This window comes from Scyliorhinus canicula, chromosome 5 (genome assembly GCF_902713615.1).
Source record: "Scyliorhinus canicula chromosome 5, sScyCan1.1, whole genome shotgun sequence".
NCBI classification, from domain to species: domain Eukaryota; kingdom Metazoa; phylum Chordata; class Chondrichthyes; order Carcharhiniformes; family Scyliorhinidae; genus Scyliorhinus; species Scyliorhinus canicula.
In genome coordinates this window covers 48,820,755-48,836,695 of record NC_052150.1, presented here as the reverse complement: position 1 = coordinate 48,836,695, position 15,941 = coordinate 48,820,755, and the positions used below count along the sequence as shown (strand labels likewise).

The following is a 15,941-nucleotide window of genomic DNA, read 5'->3' as shown; positions in this document are numbered from 1 at the left end:
TTTCATCATTTTGAAGACCTCTTGGAGGTCGACCCTCGGCCTTCCCTTTTCAAGAGAAAAGAAACTGAACCTGTCTGTCCCTTCCTGATAACCCAGGCATTTCGAGAATCATCCGTGTAAATCTTCTATGCATCCGCTCCAGTGTCTCTATTCTTTTTTGTAGTATGACAACAGAACTAGACGCCCTATTAGTTTGGTCGAACCAAAGTCCGATAGAGGTGAATGTAACTTCTCCAATTTTCAATTCTGTCTCTCTAGAAATAGAGCCTAGTATTTGGTTTGCTTTTTTTATGGCCTTGCTAACCTGTGGTGCAAGTTTTAGTAATTGGTGTATTTGTACTCCAAAGTCCCTTTGTTCTTCTACCCCACCTTGAGATACTTTCCTGTTCTTCCTACCAAAACGTACCACCTCACATTTACCTGTGTTGAATTTAATTTGCCAATTTATTTCCCATTCTGCAAAGTTTATTAATGTCTTCCTGTAATTTGTTGCACTCCCTTTGGTATTGACTCTCTCTCTCTCTTTCCACCCCCCCCCCCCCCCCCCCCCCCGAACTATTAATTAAATTGTGGGCGTCAGTGGTTCTAGCATAAATCCTTGGGGAACACTACAATCTCAACTATGGCACCTTAAATAACCTTTTATTCCCACTCTTTGCTTTCTGTCTTGAAGCAGCTAATCGTCCATTCTTATTGTGTTCAGGCAGTATGTTAACAGAACACACCCGCATGTGGTTTCTATCTGGTGGATTGTTACAAAAACTCAACTGTTTTGAGTATTGTCCTTTGAGGAAGGGAAACTGCCACCACTATCTGGTCTTGATAGACATGACTCCAGTCCCACTGTACATGGCTGTCTAACTGCAAGCAAGACAAATAGGGATTGGTAATAAATATGGAGTAACAATGTCACTGAAATTCCAGGAGCAAATAAAAATACCCCTCTTTACTCCCTTTATATCTATGGCTCAAACTGTTTAAAGCAAACAGTGGAATTCTCCACCCTGCTGGCTAGTTGTGGCATGATTGAAAATTCCTGCAGGGTCAATTTACAGTGAATCATCATGCTTTTAATTATTAAACACCACCATTTCTTTTAAATCTTGTGATTGAAGTCTGAGTGCTTTGAAATGGTAATTCGTATTTTAGCTCAGTGTGCAAAGTATTGTGATTTGTATCATTTACTTAATATTGTGTGATCAGATTCATCTTTAGTTTGATTTAAAAACTCAAGGGATAGAATGTCAGTAACATTTTTTTAATGATATTGCAATTATTGTCTGTGGCAGTGCGCTCTAATTGAGCCCACTGGTTCATAGTTTGCACAGAGAAATGGAATGGACTACAAAATTACCAAAGCATTGCTAAAATCCTATGATACTGTGTAATAAAACAAACGTAATTTAATTTATTTTGTCAAACCAGAGGCTGTGATTACGATTTATTAGAAAGGTCATACAGATTTTGTTCATGGTTGGGTGAAAGTTGGTGGTGTTGTCGTGGAGATGGATGTTGCAGTGTAAGTTTTCTTGTGCATTAATTCGCTGGTGCCAAAAGCTTTTTAAAAACAAAAACGTAACCTCAATATGGATATCATTGCGTCACTGGTTGAGTGAATTTTACATTGGATGTCCAGACATATTCCATTTCTGGTGCACAAACTCTGCCTTTGCTATTGTTGATCTGGCTACTTAATGTTGTATTTTGTAGGCTTTGGTGCCGAAATGAATTGTTGAGGGCAAGGATGAAATGAGAATTAATCTGTATGGTGACTTTAATATGAAAAACACTAAGTGCTATGGAGATTAGAGGAATAAGCAGCAGTTTGTGAAGCAATTGTTCGTTTAGTTGAAAGTATGGATTTTCGGAATGTTTTTAAAGAAAAAATGTGAGAGATATTTAATGCAGGAGTTCCTAAGAGCTTGCCCGAGGCCTGGTGCATTAAAGGAGAACAGGATACACAAAAGATCAGAATAGCAGTTATGCATGGTGCAGGAGGGGTTATAAGGCCAGATAGTTACTCCCAATGTCCAAATAGTTAACCTAAATTGTAAACAGCAATGCTCCTAGCACAAATCCTTGGGGAACACCGCAATCCCAACTTCTGGCACCTTAAATCACCTTTTATTCTCACTCTTTGCTTTCTGTCTTGAAGCAGCTAATCGTCCATCCTTATTTTGTTCAGACAGTATGCTGACAGAACACACACTCACGTGGTTTCTATCTGGTAGATTGTTATAAAAACGCAACTGTTTTGAGTATTGTCCTTTGAGGAAGGGAAACTATAGAAGCTATAAGATCAGGAAAAGAATTTTGAATTTATTGTCCTTGGGGCAGGAAGTCAGTGTATGTTAGCGAGGGCAAGTGGCTGAGCGGGATTTAGTATGGGACACAGTGGAGTTTTGGATAAATTGGTATTTATGAAGGATGGGAGGGGGGCCAACAAGGAGAACATCAAACAAATTGAGTCTGGAAATTGTGAAGCAGAAAATGATGGTAGCAGGGAAAGTTATAATAGCATAAAATAGCTCAATCCAAGCGTGCGGTTGAGTTACTGGGGTGTGATTTATTTTGTTAAATTGTGAGAGTAGAGACGTTGGCTGTTAAGTTCTCATTTAACCGTAATACTTTTGCGGCCGTACTGTTCAAATACGGGGACACAATACGGAGGCCGACATCACCTGTTACTGGGAATTCTAGATTTTGTTTGGATGTGCGTGGTGGAAGCGGGGTTTAGGGTTGCATGCTGCAAAAAGACATGTTTATGTATCAACCCCTCTCGTTGCTCTTTATCGACCTGCATCTGAGAACTTGCCTTCTGTCGAGATAGGTGTGAAGTATATATTCCTCTTTTATTACTTGAATTGCTTTTGATGTATTTAAACGAAATGCATCAGGGAAAAGAACAGGCAGAATCATTAAAAGATCAAAGGAATCTGGTGGGGTATTCGAGTTCAAAGTCCGTGTGGGAGAAAGAAAAATACGGAATCCTTTGTGTGGAAATGAGTTTTGTTCTCTGCCTTTATTAAGTAAGATCTGTGTTTGAATAATAACAAAGAGGGTGACCGTATGACTTTGTTCAAATTTTGCTAAATCCAAAACAAGATGCTGGAAACATTCAACAGGTTAACCGGCACCTGTTGGGAGAACATGCAAGTTAATATTTTGGTGTAATCCTTTATCAAAACTGGTGGGGGGAAAAACCCAACAGCATTTAACTGAGAACAGGACAAAGGTAAAGTGAATTAAAAAAACTCTGGCACTCGAGTTACAAGTATAATTTAATTGTGCTTAAAAGAAAAACAGGAAATTGTTAAATGTCTGAAATTATTATTAGCGTGAAATGATGTGGAGACGCACAATAAAAGGCAGAAGCTGCCAAAAACATACCAGATAGGTAAGTTGAATCTGAAGTTGCAAAGTGTAAAAATGGGGAAAAATAATTGCACAGTTACAATGGTAGATTCCCAACCTCCGATAACATCTGGTCACTTCAGGCCTCCCTCCACAGCCATATCAACTGCCCCACCTCATCACATCACCAGCATCTCCAAATGTTCTTTTCTGCTTGATAACACGTGGCCCGAATGTAACCTACAGTTTTTATTTGTTCCAACTGAGCTACTTTGATGAGTTTTGGTGGTCGCATCTCATAGAATACCGTAAGTATTTCAGAACCAATGAGTTTTGAAGAGCAGTTACTGTTATGTAGGAAAAGACAGCAACAAGTTGCATGTTGGAAGATTTCACAAAACCGTAAGCCACAAGAATGAATAGCTTTTTTATTCTTTCATGGGATGTGGGTCTTCCTGGCAAGGATGGCATTTGTTGCCCATCCCTAATTGTTACAACTGAGTGGCTTTCTAAGCCATTTCTGAGGGCATCGAAGAGTGAACGCTATTGCTATGGGTCTGGAGTCACATGTAGGCCATTTCAGGTAAGGACGGCAGTTTCCTTCCCGAAAGGGTAATGGTGAATGGGGAGATAGGTTTGGGAGTTTTATTACAGAGATTAATTTTTTCTAGAGAATTAATTAATTAATTAAAACCTCATTTTTCGGCATGATTGTTCATGCTCCTGGCATGCTCTTCTGCACTCCCCAGTGAATCAGTGTTGATCCTCTGGTTTGATAGTAAAGGTTATAGATTGTCGTTTAATATAATATTGCTGCAGCTGATGTGCCTCATGGGTGCCCAGCTTTGAGCTGCTGGATTTACCGTGAACCTATCCAATGTAGCACATTGGTAGTGCTATACAATTTAATAAAGGGCATTCTGTGGATGAAGATGGGACTTTGTATTCGCAAGGACTATGTGGTGGTCTCATGCTCACTCACACTCACAATCACTCACTCACTCACACACTCTCTCACATTCTCACACTCTCACACTTTGACGAGACAGAGGGGGTAGCTGAAAGGGTGGGGGAGTTGCATTACTGGTTAGGGAACATATCACAGCTGTGATGAGGGAGGACATCTTGGAGGGGTCCTGCAGTGAGGCATTATGGTTAGAGCTCAGAAATAGGAAGGGTGTAATCACCATGTTGGGGTTGTACTATCGGCCTCCCAACAGCCAATGGAATACAGAGGAACAGAAATGTAGTCAGATTCTGGAAAGATGTGAAAATAGCACAGCTGTTGTGGTGGGTGGTTTTAATTTCTCCCATATTGACTGGGGCTCTCTTAGTGCCAGGGTTCGGATAGAGAGCAATTTGTCAGGTGTGTCCAGGAGGGTTTTCTGAAACAGTATGTTGATAGGCCCAACCAGGAAGTGGCTTTACTGGACCTGGCATTGGGGAATGAGCCCGGCCAGGTGACAAACGTTTCAGTAGAGGAACATTTTGGGGATAGTGATCATAATTCCATACATTTTCGAAAACTCATGGATAAGGACAGGTGGTCCTCGAGTGAGGGTGCTAAATTGGGGGAATGCCAACTGCAACAGAATTCGACGAGCTATAGAATGTGAATTGCGAGTGGCTGTTTTAAGGGTAAATCCACATTTGATATGTGGGAGTCTTTTAAAGACCAGTTGATGAGAGTGCAGGACAGGCATGTCCCTGTGCAAATGAAGGACAGAAATGACAAGGTTACGGAACCATGGATGACAGGATAAATTGTGAGACTAGTCAAAAAGAAAAAGGAAGTGTACATAAGGTGTAGGCAACTAAAAACAGACAAAGCTTTTGAAGAATATCGGGAAAGTAGGAGCAAACTCAAACTGGGAGTTAGGAGGACTAAAAAGGGCCATGGAATGTCATTGGCAAGCAAGGTCAAGGAAAATCCCAAAGCCTTTTATACATATATAAGGAGCAAGAGGATAGCTAGTGAAAGAGTAGGGCCACTCAAGGACAAAGGAGGGAAGTTAAATGTGGAGTCAGAGGAAGTGGGTCAGATCATTAATGAGTACTTTGCATCGTTATTCACAAAGGAGAGGGACATGCCGGATGTTGATATTAGGGATGGGTGTATGAATACTCCAGGACATGTCAGCATAATGAAGGAGGAAGTGTTGGCTATCTTTTCACAGTAACTTCATTGAAGCCTACTCGTGACAATAAGCAATTTTCATTTCAAAATGCATTAAGGTAGATAAGTCCCCTGGGCTCGAAGGGATATATCCCAGGTTACGGTGGGAGGCAAGAGAGGAAATAGCTGGGGCCTTAGCAGATATCATCTTTGGCCACAGGTGAGGTTCGTGAGGACTGGAGAAACCCAATGTCCCTTTGTTAAAGAAGGAAAGCAGGCATAATCCAGATAATTGTAGGCCGGTGTGCCTGACATCAGTGGTGGGGAAGCTGTTGGTGAAGCTACTGAGGGACAGGATTTATTCATATTTGGAAGCAAATGGACTTGTTCGTGATAGGCAACATGGTTTTGTGCGCAGAAGGTCATGTCTTGCCAACTTGATAAGAGTTTTTTGAGGAGGTGACAAAATTAACTCATGAGGGAAAGGCTGTGTGTGTCATCTAAATGGACTTTAGTAAGGAGTTTGACAAGGTCCCTCGTGGCAGACTGATACAAAAGGTAAAGTCGCATGGGATTTGGAATGTTCTAGCTAGATGGATAAAGAACTGGCCTGGCAACAGAGGACAGAGAGTAGCAAGAAGGGAGTTTTTCAGATTGGAGATCAGTAACTCGTGGTGTTCCACAGGGATCAGTGTTGAGACCACTGTTGTTTGTAATGTGGATCTGGGAATTCTGGTCCATAGTTCCATGAAAGTGACAATACAGGTGGATAAGGTAATCAAGAAGGCATAGGCATGCTTGCCTTCATTAGTCGGGATGTGGAGATGCTGGCGTTGGACTGGGGTGAGCACAGTAAGAAGTCTTACAACACCAGGTTAAAGTCCAACAGGTTTGTTTTGAATTACTAGCTTTCGCAGCACTGCTCCTTCTTGGGTGAATGCTCTGATTCACCTGAGGAAGGAGCAGTGCTCCGAAAACTAGTGATTCGAAATAAACCTGTTGGACTTTAATCTGGTGTTGTGAGACTTCTTACTGTTCATTAGCTGGTACATTGAGTACGCGAGTTGGCAGGTCATATTACAGTTGTATAAAACTTTAGTTGGGCCACATTGGGAATATTGCATGCAGTTCTGGTCACCACACTACCAGAAGGACATGGATGCTTTGGAGAGAGTGCAAAGAGGTTTACTAGGATGTTGACTGGTCTGGAGGACAGGTTGAATAAACTCAGATTGTTTTTGTTGGAAATACGGAGGCTGAGGGGAAACCTGATTGAGGTCTACAAATTACGAGAGGTATAGACAGGATGAATAGTCAGAAGCTTTTTCCCAGGATGGAAGACTCAATTACAAGGGGCACAGGTTCAAGGTGAGAGGGGGAAAGATTAGGTGAAATATGCGGGCAAAATTTTTCACGCAGAGGGTGGTGGGTGCCTGGAACGCATTTCCAGTGGAGGTGGTGCAGGCAGGCACGATAGCAATGTTTAAGATGCATCTTGCTAGACACATGAATGAGTGGGGAATTGAGGGATACAGATCGCTTGGGCAATAAGTAGTAAGTCTAAATAAGGAACCAGGATCGGTGCAGGCTTGGTGGGCCAAAGGGCCTGTTCCTGTGCTGTGTTGTTCTTTGTCCTTTGAGGCCTTCATTCATGCTTTTGTTACTTTCAGACTTTCCCACTCCCTCTAAACTTCTATACATATGCTAACATTCAACAAGTCATATTTCTGACCTGCTTAATCTTCTACTACTCTAATGCCTCTAATTTAATATATTCATTATTGTGCCTGGATCATTCTGTAGCCATGTCCTTCCGCTCTCTTTAGCCATGAGTGATCAAATCTTTTCACACCTCTGCCCCCCAATTTATCACCCTCGCTCGAGAACCACTCTTGTCCTTATCTATGAGTGTTCAAAAACTTATGGAATTATGATCACTATTCACAAAATGTTCCCCGAATGAAACTGTGGTCACCTAGCTGGGCTCATTCCCCAATACCAGGTCCAGTAAGGCCCCCCTCCCTGTTTGGATTATCAACATTCCTGTGACTGAAGCCTTTTGTGTGTTTTGCCTGCCCTATAGAACCATATAGAATCCCAATACCAGGTCCAGTAAGGCCCCCTCCCTGATTGGACTATCAACATTCCTGCTTGGGTCACTGTCTGTGCGGAGTCTGCACATCCTCCCCGTGTGTGCGTGGGTTTCCTCCGGGTGCTCCGGTTTCCTCCCACAGTCCAAAGATGTGCAGGTTAGGTGGATTGGCCACGCTAAATTGCCCTTAGTGTCCAAAATTGCCCTTAGTGTTGGGTGGGGTTACTGGGTTATGGGTGGAGGTGTTAACCTTGGGTAGGGTGCTCTTTCCAGGAGTCGGTGCAGACTCGATGGGCCGAATGGCCTCCTTCTGCACTGTAAATTCTATGATCTTTAGACTGTGGGAGGAAACCACAGCACCTGGAAGAAACTCACGCTGACACGTGGAAAACGTGCAGGCTCCACACATCTGTCATTTGAGGTTGGAATTGAACCCGGGTACCTGGCGCTGTGAGGCAGCAGTACTAACCACTGCCACCGTGCTGTTCTCCCTTCATATATAATTACATAAGAATTACAAGATGTAAATTGTAGCTCTAGAAATTTATTTTCCTGAAGTGCCCATCCAAATTCCTTTGGAAATCATTCATTGTCTCTGCTTCCACCACCATTTTGGGCAATAGGCTCCAATTCATTACCATTCATTGTGTAAAAAAGACCTTTCTCACGTACTCGCTGCTTGCCTTGCTCAAAGTCTTACATCTGTGTCTCCTAGTCGTTAAGCCATCAGCTAATGTGAGCAGCTTTGCTTTATCTGCCTTTTGTACACCTCTGTCCAATCTCCTTTGCATCAAGGGGAACAACCCTACTTCACAGCAGTGTCAATTTGAGGCTGAGTTGGTCGCACAATCTCCTCAGAATCACAAGGTTCCAATTTCAAATCGCACTCCAGGCTTTGAGCATAGGACTGAGGGAGCATTGCACTGTTGGAGGTGTGGAGGTGTCATCTTTTGGATGAGATGCATAGACCTGTACAGGGCAGAAGGAGGCCATTTGGCCCATCGAATTTGCACCGACTTTCTGATTTGCACCGACCTTCTGAAAGAGAACCTAGGCCCACTCTCCCACCCTATCCCTGTAACCCCACCCAACCTGCACATTTTGGACACAAAGGGGCAATTTTTAACATGGCCAATCCAACTAACCTGCACATCTTTGGACTGTGGGAGGAAACCTGAGCACCCGGAAGAAACCCACGGGAAAATGTGCAAATTCCACAGTCACCTAAGGCCAGAATTTAACCTCGGTCCCTGGTGCTGTGAGGCAGACGTGCTAACCGTTGTGCCACCATGCCGTCCAGATGTTAAAGACCTGCGCAGGTGGGTGTAAAAGATCCCATGCACCATTCCAAAGAAGGGTTGGGCAGTTGCCCCTGCTCTGCTGGTCAACATTGATCCCTCAATCAACCTCATCATATTTTGCTTGTGGGAGTTTGCTGAGTGCAAATTGGCTGCTGCGTCATCTGCATTTCAACAAGGACTGTACTTTAAAAGTACTCCATTGGCCACATGGAAAGGCTACTAGCCAGTCATTCATAGCCAACACATCACACCAGACTGGTAATTTCTGCGGTGTCATCAAAGAAAAGGAAGACGGCCTGATCCTCAGCCCATGAACCAAATAGGTTTGGTGAAATACAACCACAAAAAACAGTGATCATTGCTGCAAAGTATGCTGACAAAGACATTTAATAGAGTACTGCTGTTTTTCAAGTGCCACTTTCGAAGGTCTATTAAAGTTGTTGACTCTGGATTAGTTCAAACAAGTTCTAACAGATACCAAGCTGAATGCATGAATACCCCCCAAAATACCATTCTAATATAAAGCTTTAAACTTTTTTGACAATTACGTCTGGATGAAATCAATGCATAACCTCCAGCAACGTAATATTCCTTCATTACAGTGTATGGCCTCAGCACATTTCAATGTATTCTGAAGCATACATTTTGGAGGACCCTTGTCTGTTCTTTACATCTTCTAAATTCTAAAAGGAAGCACTTCTGATTCACAGCATTTGGTACTTGTCTGCAGTGAACGAATTAAAATGTCTACCCGCAATGTGTTACAAACTTATACCTTTGGGGACTGCTGGTGACAACTTCAATTGTTCATTTGTACATAGATATATTAACCATGGAAAAGATGTTAATACATTTACGTAAAGAAAATATATTGAGACCTGAGGCAATTGTAGATGAGCTGACTTGGCAAAGCCTCAGTGATCAAATATTTGTGAGGAAGCTTTGCAAAACTCTTGAATATGGAAGTGGGAAACTCTAATGGGTAACTCACTTATGAAAAATCAGCAATAATACTGTTAAAGTTTATGCTTGCCTTCCTCATTTTGCACATACAATTTGAATGTAGCCTGGTTGTGATAAGTTCTGGGGAAACCATAACACACACGTGGAAATATTGGGATGCAGCTGAAGTCGCACAGGAGCATCTTTCTTCTAGTAAGTACCATACTACGTCCGTCCAGAGAAAATGAGATCATTTGCATTTGGAACACAAATTCTATAAATCCAAACAAAGTCTGTTCACATGGTTTGTTTCATTCAATGTTTATGATCTATATTTCCAGGGTAAATTTGGGTAATCACACAGGGTTGCCTGTGTTTTAAGCTTTGTGTGCCTTGAATCATTTTATAAGCAAACTACAATAATTTTATTCCATAAAATTTCATTCTCTTTGTCGAGAATTTTCTCCAACTGTCTCGTGGTACTGATCTCTTCTAAAATTACTGAACAACGTCAGGCAGTCTGGTTAGTCAGGAATGTGTCTTTGCCTCAGGTTGGAAATGTATTGATCCCAGGATATGTATACACCGTAAAATTCCCTTCCTTAATCCTGCAACATGGCTTCACAGGTATGGTATGGCATGACAGACCTCTCCAGGCACCATCATTGATTCACTTTAGTGACAATATTGAAAAGAGAGATTAACCCATTGCTCTTTTGCCTCCCTCCCCCAAAGAAGATGCTGCTCTTTAAGTATTTAGTATTACAATTAACCCTTTGTGTTGCTTTATGTTGCACTAGATCAGGCACAAGTAAAATGCACAAGGACGCCAACAGCTTGTCAAACCTGTTGTGAAATGATGAATTCCAGAAATATTCCTGGTGAGACTGTCCCCCTCAGGCGCTTCTTGTTGGATTTGGGAAGGAGTCATATATCATAAAGCCTGAGTTCAAGGGACATAAATCCTTTGTTTCTGGGCAGCACAGTGGTTAGCACTGCTGCCTCATGGCGCCAAGGACCCAGGTTCGATCCCGGCCGGGTCACTGTCCGTGTGGCATTTGCACATTCTCCCCGTGTCTGCGTGGGTCTCAGCCCACAACCCAAAGATGTGCAGGGTAGGTGGATTGGCCATGCTAAATTGCCCCTTGATTGGGGGAATAAAATAATTGGGTACTCTAAATTTATATAAATATTTTAAAAAGTCCTTTGTTTCGTCTGTGGAATTTTACTGATTTATCTTTGATTCATCTAGCTAGATTTGAAAGGTTTGATTTTTTTTTTGATGTTTTTCAGTTGATTGTGGAAACTGATCGATGCACTTTTCCTCTGAAACTAACTTCATCAGAAGAGGTGAATGAAGTGGTGGGGAACTTGGGATCATGCCTAAAGAAGATGCTCCCTGGTGTCTCTCCAATGTAGGTACTCTCTTCAAGGCCTTGATGTTTATAGTACTTAAGCAAGTGTAAAAAAATTTAAGCCGGATTGATGAAAAGCGTGGTTTAAAATGACCTAATCCTTATTGAACTTGTTACTATATTTCATATTTTATTCCATCTCATGGTACATAGGAAGAGTAGGTTATTTAGCCCCTCCACCCTGTTCTGTCATTCAGTGAGATTATAGCTGATCTGTGATCTAACGCCAGGCATCCACCTTTGCCCCACATCCCTTAATACCTCTGGTTAATAATAAATCTGTCAATTTCAGTATTACAATTTACAAATGACTTTGTATCAATCACCAATTGTGGAGAGAGTCTGAAGCTGAGACTCCATTGAGTGTAGAAGTGTTTTGTAATTTCACCCCTGAAAGGTCTGACACAGACTGAGTCCACCATGGCATTGTGCCTGTGGCAGCTTTTCCAAAGAGCTATCCAATTAATCTCCATCTCCTTGCAGCCATACCTGTACCAATTTATCCCTTTGTGTATGTGTCCACTTCCTTTTTTGTTGGTTGTAATTGAATTTGATTCCATCACCTTTCAGGTAGTACATTCCAGATCTATATACCTCTGTGATTTAAAAAAAAGGGTTTCCTCATTTTGCCTCTGTTTCTATACCAAATGCTTAAAACTTGTGCTCTCTGGTTACTGACCCCTTCTGCCATCAGTAACAACTTTTCCTTCTTCACTCCATCAAAACCATTCGGTATCGTCCCTTAACCGTCTCTGCTCTAAAAGGAACTTCTTCATAATTTGAAGAGGAGAAATTGTCACGGTTGTGGGGAAAAGATGGGGTGGCTCTACATCAATGTTTTTTCAAATTCTTTTCCCCAGGACCCACGCCGGCTGACCTTCATGATACACGTCACGTTCACTTACCTTTAACGCAAATGGGGAGCCTGCTTTGTCCTCATGATCTCACTCTAATCCAATTCTTAGGAGAGGGCAATGCGCATAACAGGTGCTGCCATCTTCAACTTTGTGGGAACGGAAAATCTAACCGCACATGTGGGTCAAGGGCAAGAGCACCAAAATGCTTATTTTACTCGGCACTGAATACTCCTGGTTGATGCTACTCCAAAATGCTGACAATGTCATGGGCTTCTGGCATGTTTTAATGTGCTGTCAAATCAGGTACAGCAGCGCTGTCTTTTTATTTGGAGTCAGCTGTAAGTTGACTCTGACTTTGGGGTCACAACCTCAACAGGCATTTTTCACCAACCGCTTCTCCTTCAAAACCTGAAACTTCTCCTCTAATTTGCCAGTACTTCCCTGCATATAACACACATGGGCTTTACATCCTCATTTGCATTGGCACAATTGACAAAACCATGCTTCAAGAAATTATGTTTATAGTGCTTTGTTCCGGAGTTACGTTTCTTCTTTGTAGGTTGTTAACCAGAGTTCCTGGAGCTCTGTACAGAGCTAACACTAGCACTGCTCTGTCCTGCCGTGGACTCCTGAGCAGCTCTCTCTGGCAGATTCAGATGTGATATCCTGGCCAATAAGAACTCTGCCTATTTGTGTCTCTGACCGTTGGTTTCTTGTTAGTAAATGATTCATTTTCATAGTCCTCTTGCCTTGCTTCGTATCAACTAGAAAATGGAAGCAGCTCTCCCCGTGATTTGGCAAAAAGCACGTACACACAGGACTGCCCTGTTTGTGCAGGGCGCACAACATGCTCACTGCTGCCGCTTATGGTTGAAGGACTGCACAAGCCTCATTTCCTTATCATTTAAAAGGGACAGTAGCCGCCATTCTCGATAAAAATGGTGGGAGTAGCAGGTAACAGCTGGGGTAAACAGTGATTTACAAAGATTTAGCATAACTTCCATGATTTTTTGTTTTATGCGTCACTGGTTCTGCTAGCTTCCAAAGGGTGTGCATATACACCTCCAGTGTCTCAGTTGCAATGCCCAATTTAAAATTCGACCACTGAGTTTATGTTGCCTCTCCCTTTATTCCGACCAGAATACCTCACTTGCCATTTCTCTATGTTAAATTCATCTGCCGTGTGCCCATTCATTTCAACAGTCTATGTCCTGCTGAATTTCTCTTCATTATTCCTTTCACTGTTGACTACATTTCAGAGTTTTATATTATCTGCAGACTTTGAAATCATATTCTGTACAATTGAGCCCACACCAGTCTGCACCACATCAGCACTGGCTGATTAAATCATATTTTTCTAAGTTATAATTACATTTGTCTTGGATTAATGTCTCTCAAAGCTTCCCCTGCATCCGTTAGGCTGACTGAACTGCATCATCAGGTTTATCCCTCCTTTTTTGGAACAGGGATGTACCATTTGTAATTCTCCAGCCCTCTGGCATAGTTCAAGGATCAGAAGATTGTGGGTAAGCCTCAGCTATCTTCACCAGTCCTGCAGCAGTCCAGGATGCATCTCATCCGAACATTTCCAACTTTTTAAGTTAATTTCTTTATTCCATCCTATTCCACTACTATCTACAGCTATACTGTTTCTTTCTTATGTCATTTGCAATTCATCTTAAATCGGTGTCATCTGGTGCTTGACCCTTCCACCAATGGGAACAGTCTCTGTCTTCTTTCCTCATGATTTTGAACACCTCAATCAAATCTCCTCTCTCCCTTTCTAAGGAGAACAAACCCAGCTCCTCCGATCTGTTGATCGAATTGAAGTTTCTCATCCTGAACCATTCTGTTAAATCTTTCCTGTTGGCTCTGTAGATCTTTCACATCCCGTCCTGTAGTATGAGGCCCAGAATTCGGCACAGTGCCCCAGTTGAGTCCAAATCAACGTTTTATAAAAAGGTTCTTCAAAACCTCCTTACTTTTGTAACCCGTCACTGTTTAGAAACTTCAATTTGTGTTTTTAAACACTTTCTGCACCTGCCCTGTCACCGCCAACTATTTCTGGACTAAATTTCATCTGTCACATGTCTGCCAATTCCACCAACCACTCAGTGTCCTCTCAAAGTAATCACTATCCTCCTCACAATTCACAATACTTCCAATATTGTGGCATCTACAAATTTTGAAATTGTGCCCAGCACACACACATCATGAATATATAATCAGAAAAGCAGTGGTCCTAATACTACTCCCTGAGAAAACATACTACAAACTTGCTTCCACTCCTTAAAACAACAGTTTGGGAAATAACTTTGTTGGCAAATGCCAATGTGGCACTTTGGAAGTCCATGTACACCATATCAACCATACTGCCATCATCAATCATTTCTGTTCCAAAACTCAATTAAAAAAACTCGGTACTATTTGCTTCCAACATATCCGTGCTGCCGTTTTTCTAATTTGTCTAAGAGACTGTTAATTTTGTCCAAGATTATCACTTCTAAAAATTTTCTCACCAGTGAGGTTAATTTGATTGACCTATGGTTGCTGCATTTATCCTTACACCCTTTTTCAAATAAGGCTACAATGTTTGCAATTCTCCAGTCCTCTGGCAGTATATCTAAGGGAGATTGGAGGATTATGGGCAAAGCCACTGCCATTTCCTCGGCATCCTCATGCGTCCCATCTGGTCCTGGTACTTACTAACTCCAAGAACAGCCAGCCTTTGCTTAATTTTTATTTCATCCAATATCCCAACCAACTCCTTTTTCACTGACTTTAGCACTGCCTTTTTCCTTGGTAAAGAGCAATGTGAAGTTATCCATTAGCACCTCAGCCATGCACTCTGTCTCCACACATAGATCCTCTGACCCCTAATTACCTGTTACTGTTTTTATGCTTACTGAAGACTTTTGAATTCCCTTTCAGGATCCAAGGGAGCAGGTTGCCAATGAACTCTCGGGTCACTGGAATATATTAGACATTGACTAGCAGATGTAGTGTCACACCAGTAGAATTAATCTTCTTATTTTTTAATATAAATTTAGAGTACCCAATTATTTTTTCCCAATTTTAGGGGCAACTTAGCGTGGCCAATCCACCTAACCTGCACATCTTTGGGTTGTGGGGGTGAAACCCACGCAGACACGGGGAGAATGTGCAAACTCCACACAGACAGTGACCCAGAGCCGGGATCGAACCTGGACCTCGGCGCCGTGAGGCAGCAGGGCTAACCCACGAGAATTAATCTTAAACTGCCATCCAACAATGAGAAGGATTGAAACTTTATGTTTTAAATAACTGAAGGTGTATGCCCCCTGAATGCATGAATGATTTCAGCTGAATGTTTCACCGCTGGAAATGTGGGGCTGTAACTAATAAGAGTTTTGAGAAATATTTACTTGCAAACAACTTGGAGAAAGGTGGTGGAGTGGCGGGTGGGAGAAGTTCTATTCCATTGAAAATACTTTCTATCCCGTTCATACTTTTTGTCTGGCATTTGTTTGCATTCTCCTCTCGCTCTCTCCCCACCTCTTTCACCCTGACAAGGTGGATTGTATCAGCCCTGATGTTTGACCATTACACTATCTGGTCAAGATTTCCTTCATTAACATCTGTTTTTTTCAGATAATTAATTCAACAGCTATAGTTCTGTCTTGACCATGAAAAGACCATTTCCTCAAAGTGGTCCGTGAGCTGAGAACATTTTGTGTGTTATGTTTGTCCATTTAAATTTGTAAATCATTCAATTTAAAAATAACCCTGCAGCCAAGCTTTATACTTAAACAAGATAAAAGTTATTTTTCTTGCTAAACTACTGCTAAAAGCTACTTAAGTAGAAGTGATAAATGTATTCAGTAA

The 15,941-nt window shown here is 41.9% G+C and overlaps 1 protein-coding gene across 7 annotated transcripts in view; it reads left to right on the top strand.

The window, feature by feature from the left end:
- LOC119965968 (F-actin-uncapping protein LRRC16A-like) overlaps window positions 1-15,941 on the top strand; it is a 458,632-nt gene that overhangs the window by 131,663 nt on the left and 311,028 nt on the right. For all 7 annotated transcript variants that reach the window (XM_038797016.1, XM_038797019.1, XM_038797017.1 and 4 more), the window contains exon 5: window positions 11,099-11,220. In XM_038797016.1, coding sequence (XP_038652944.1) covers window positions 11,099-11,220 — 122 coding nt within the window. The remainder of the gene's footprint in view (window positions 1-11,098; window positions 11,221-15,941) is intronic.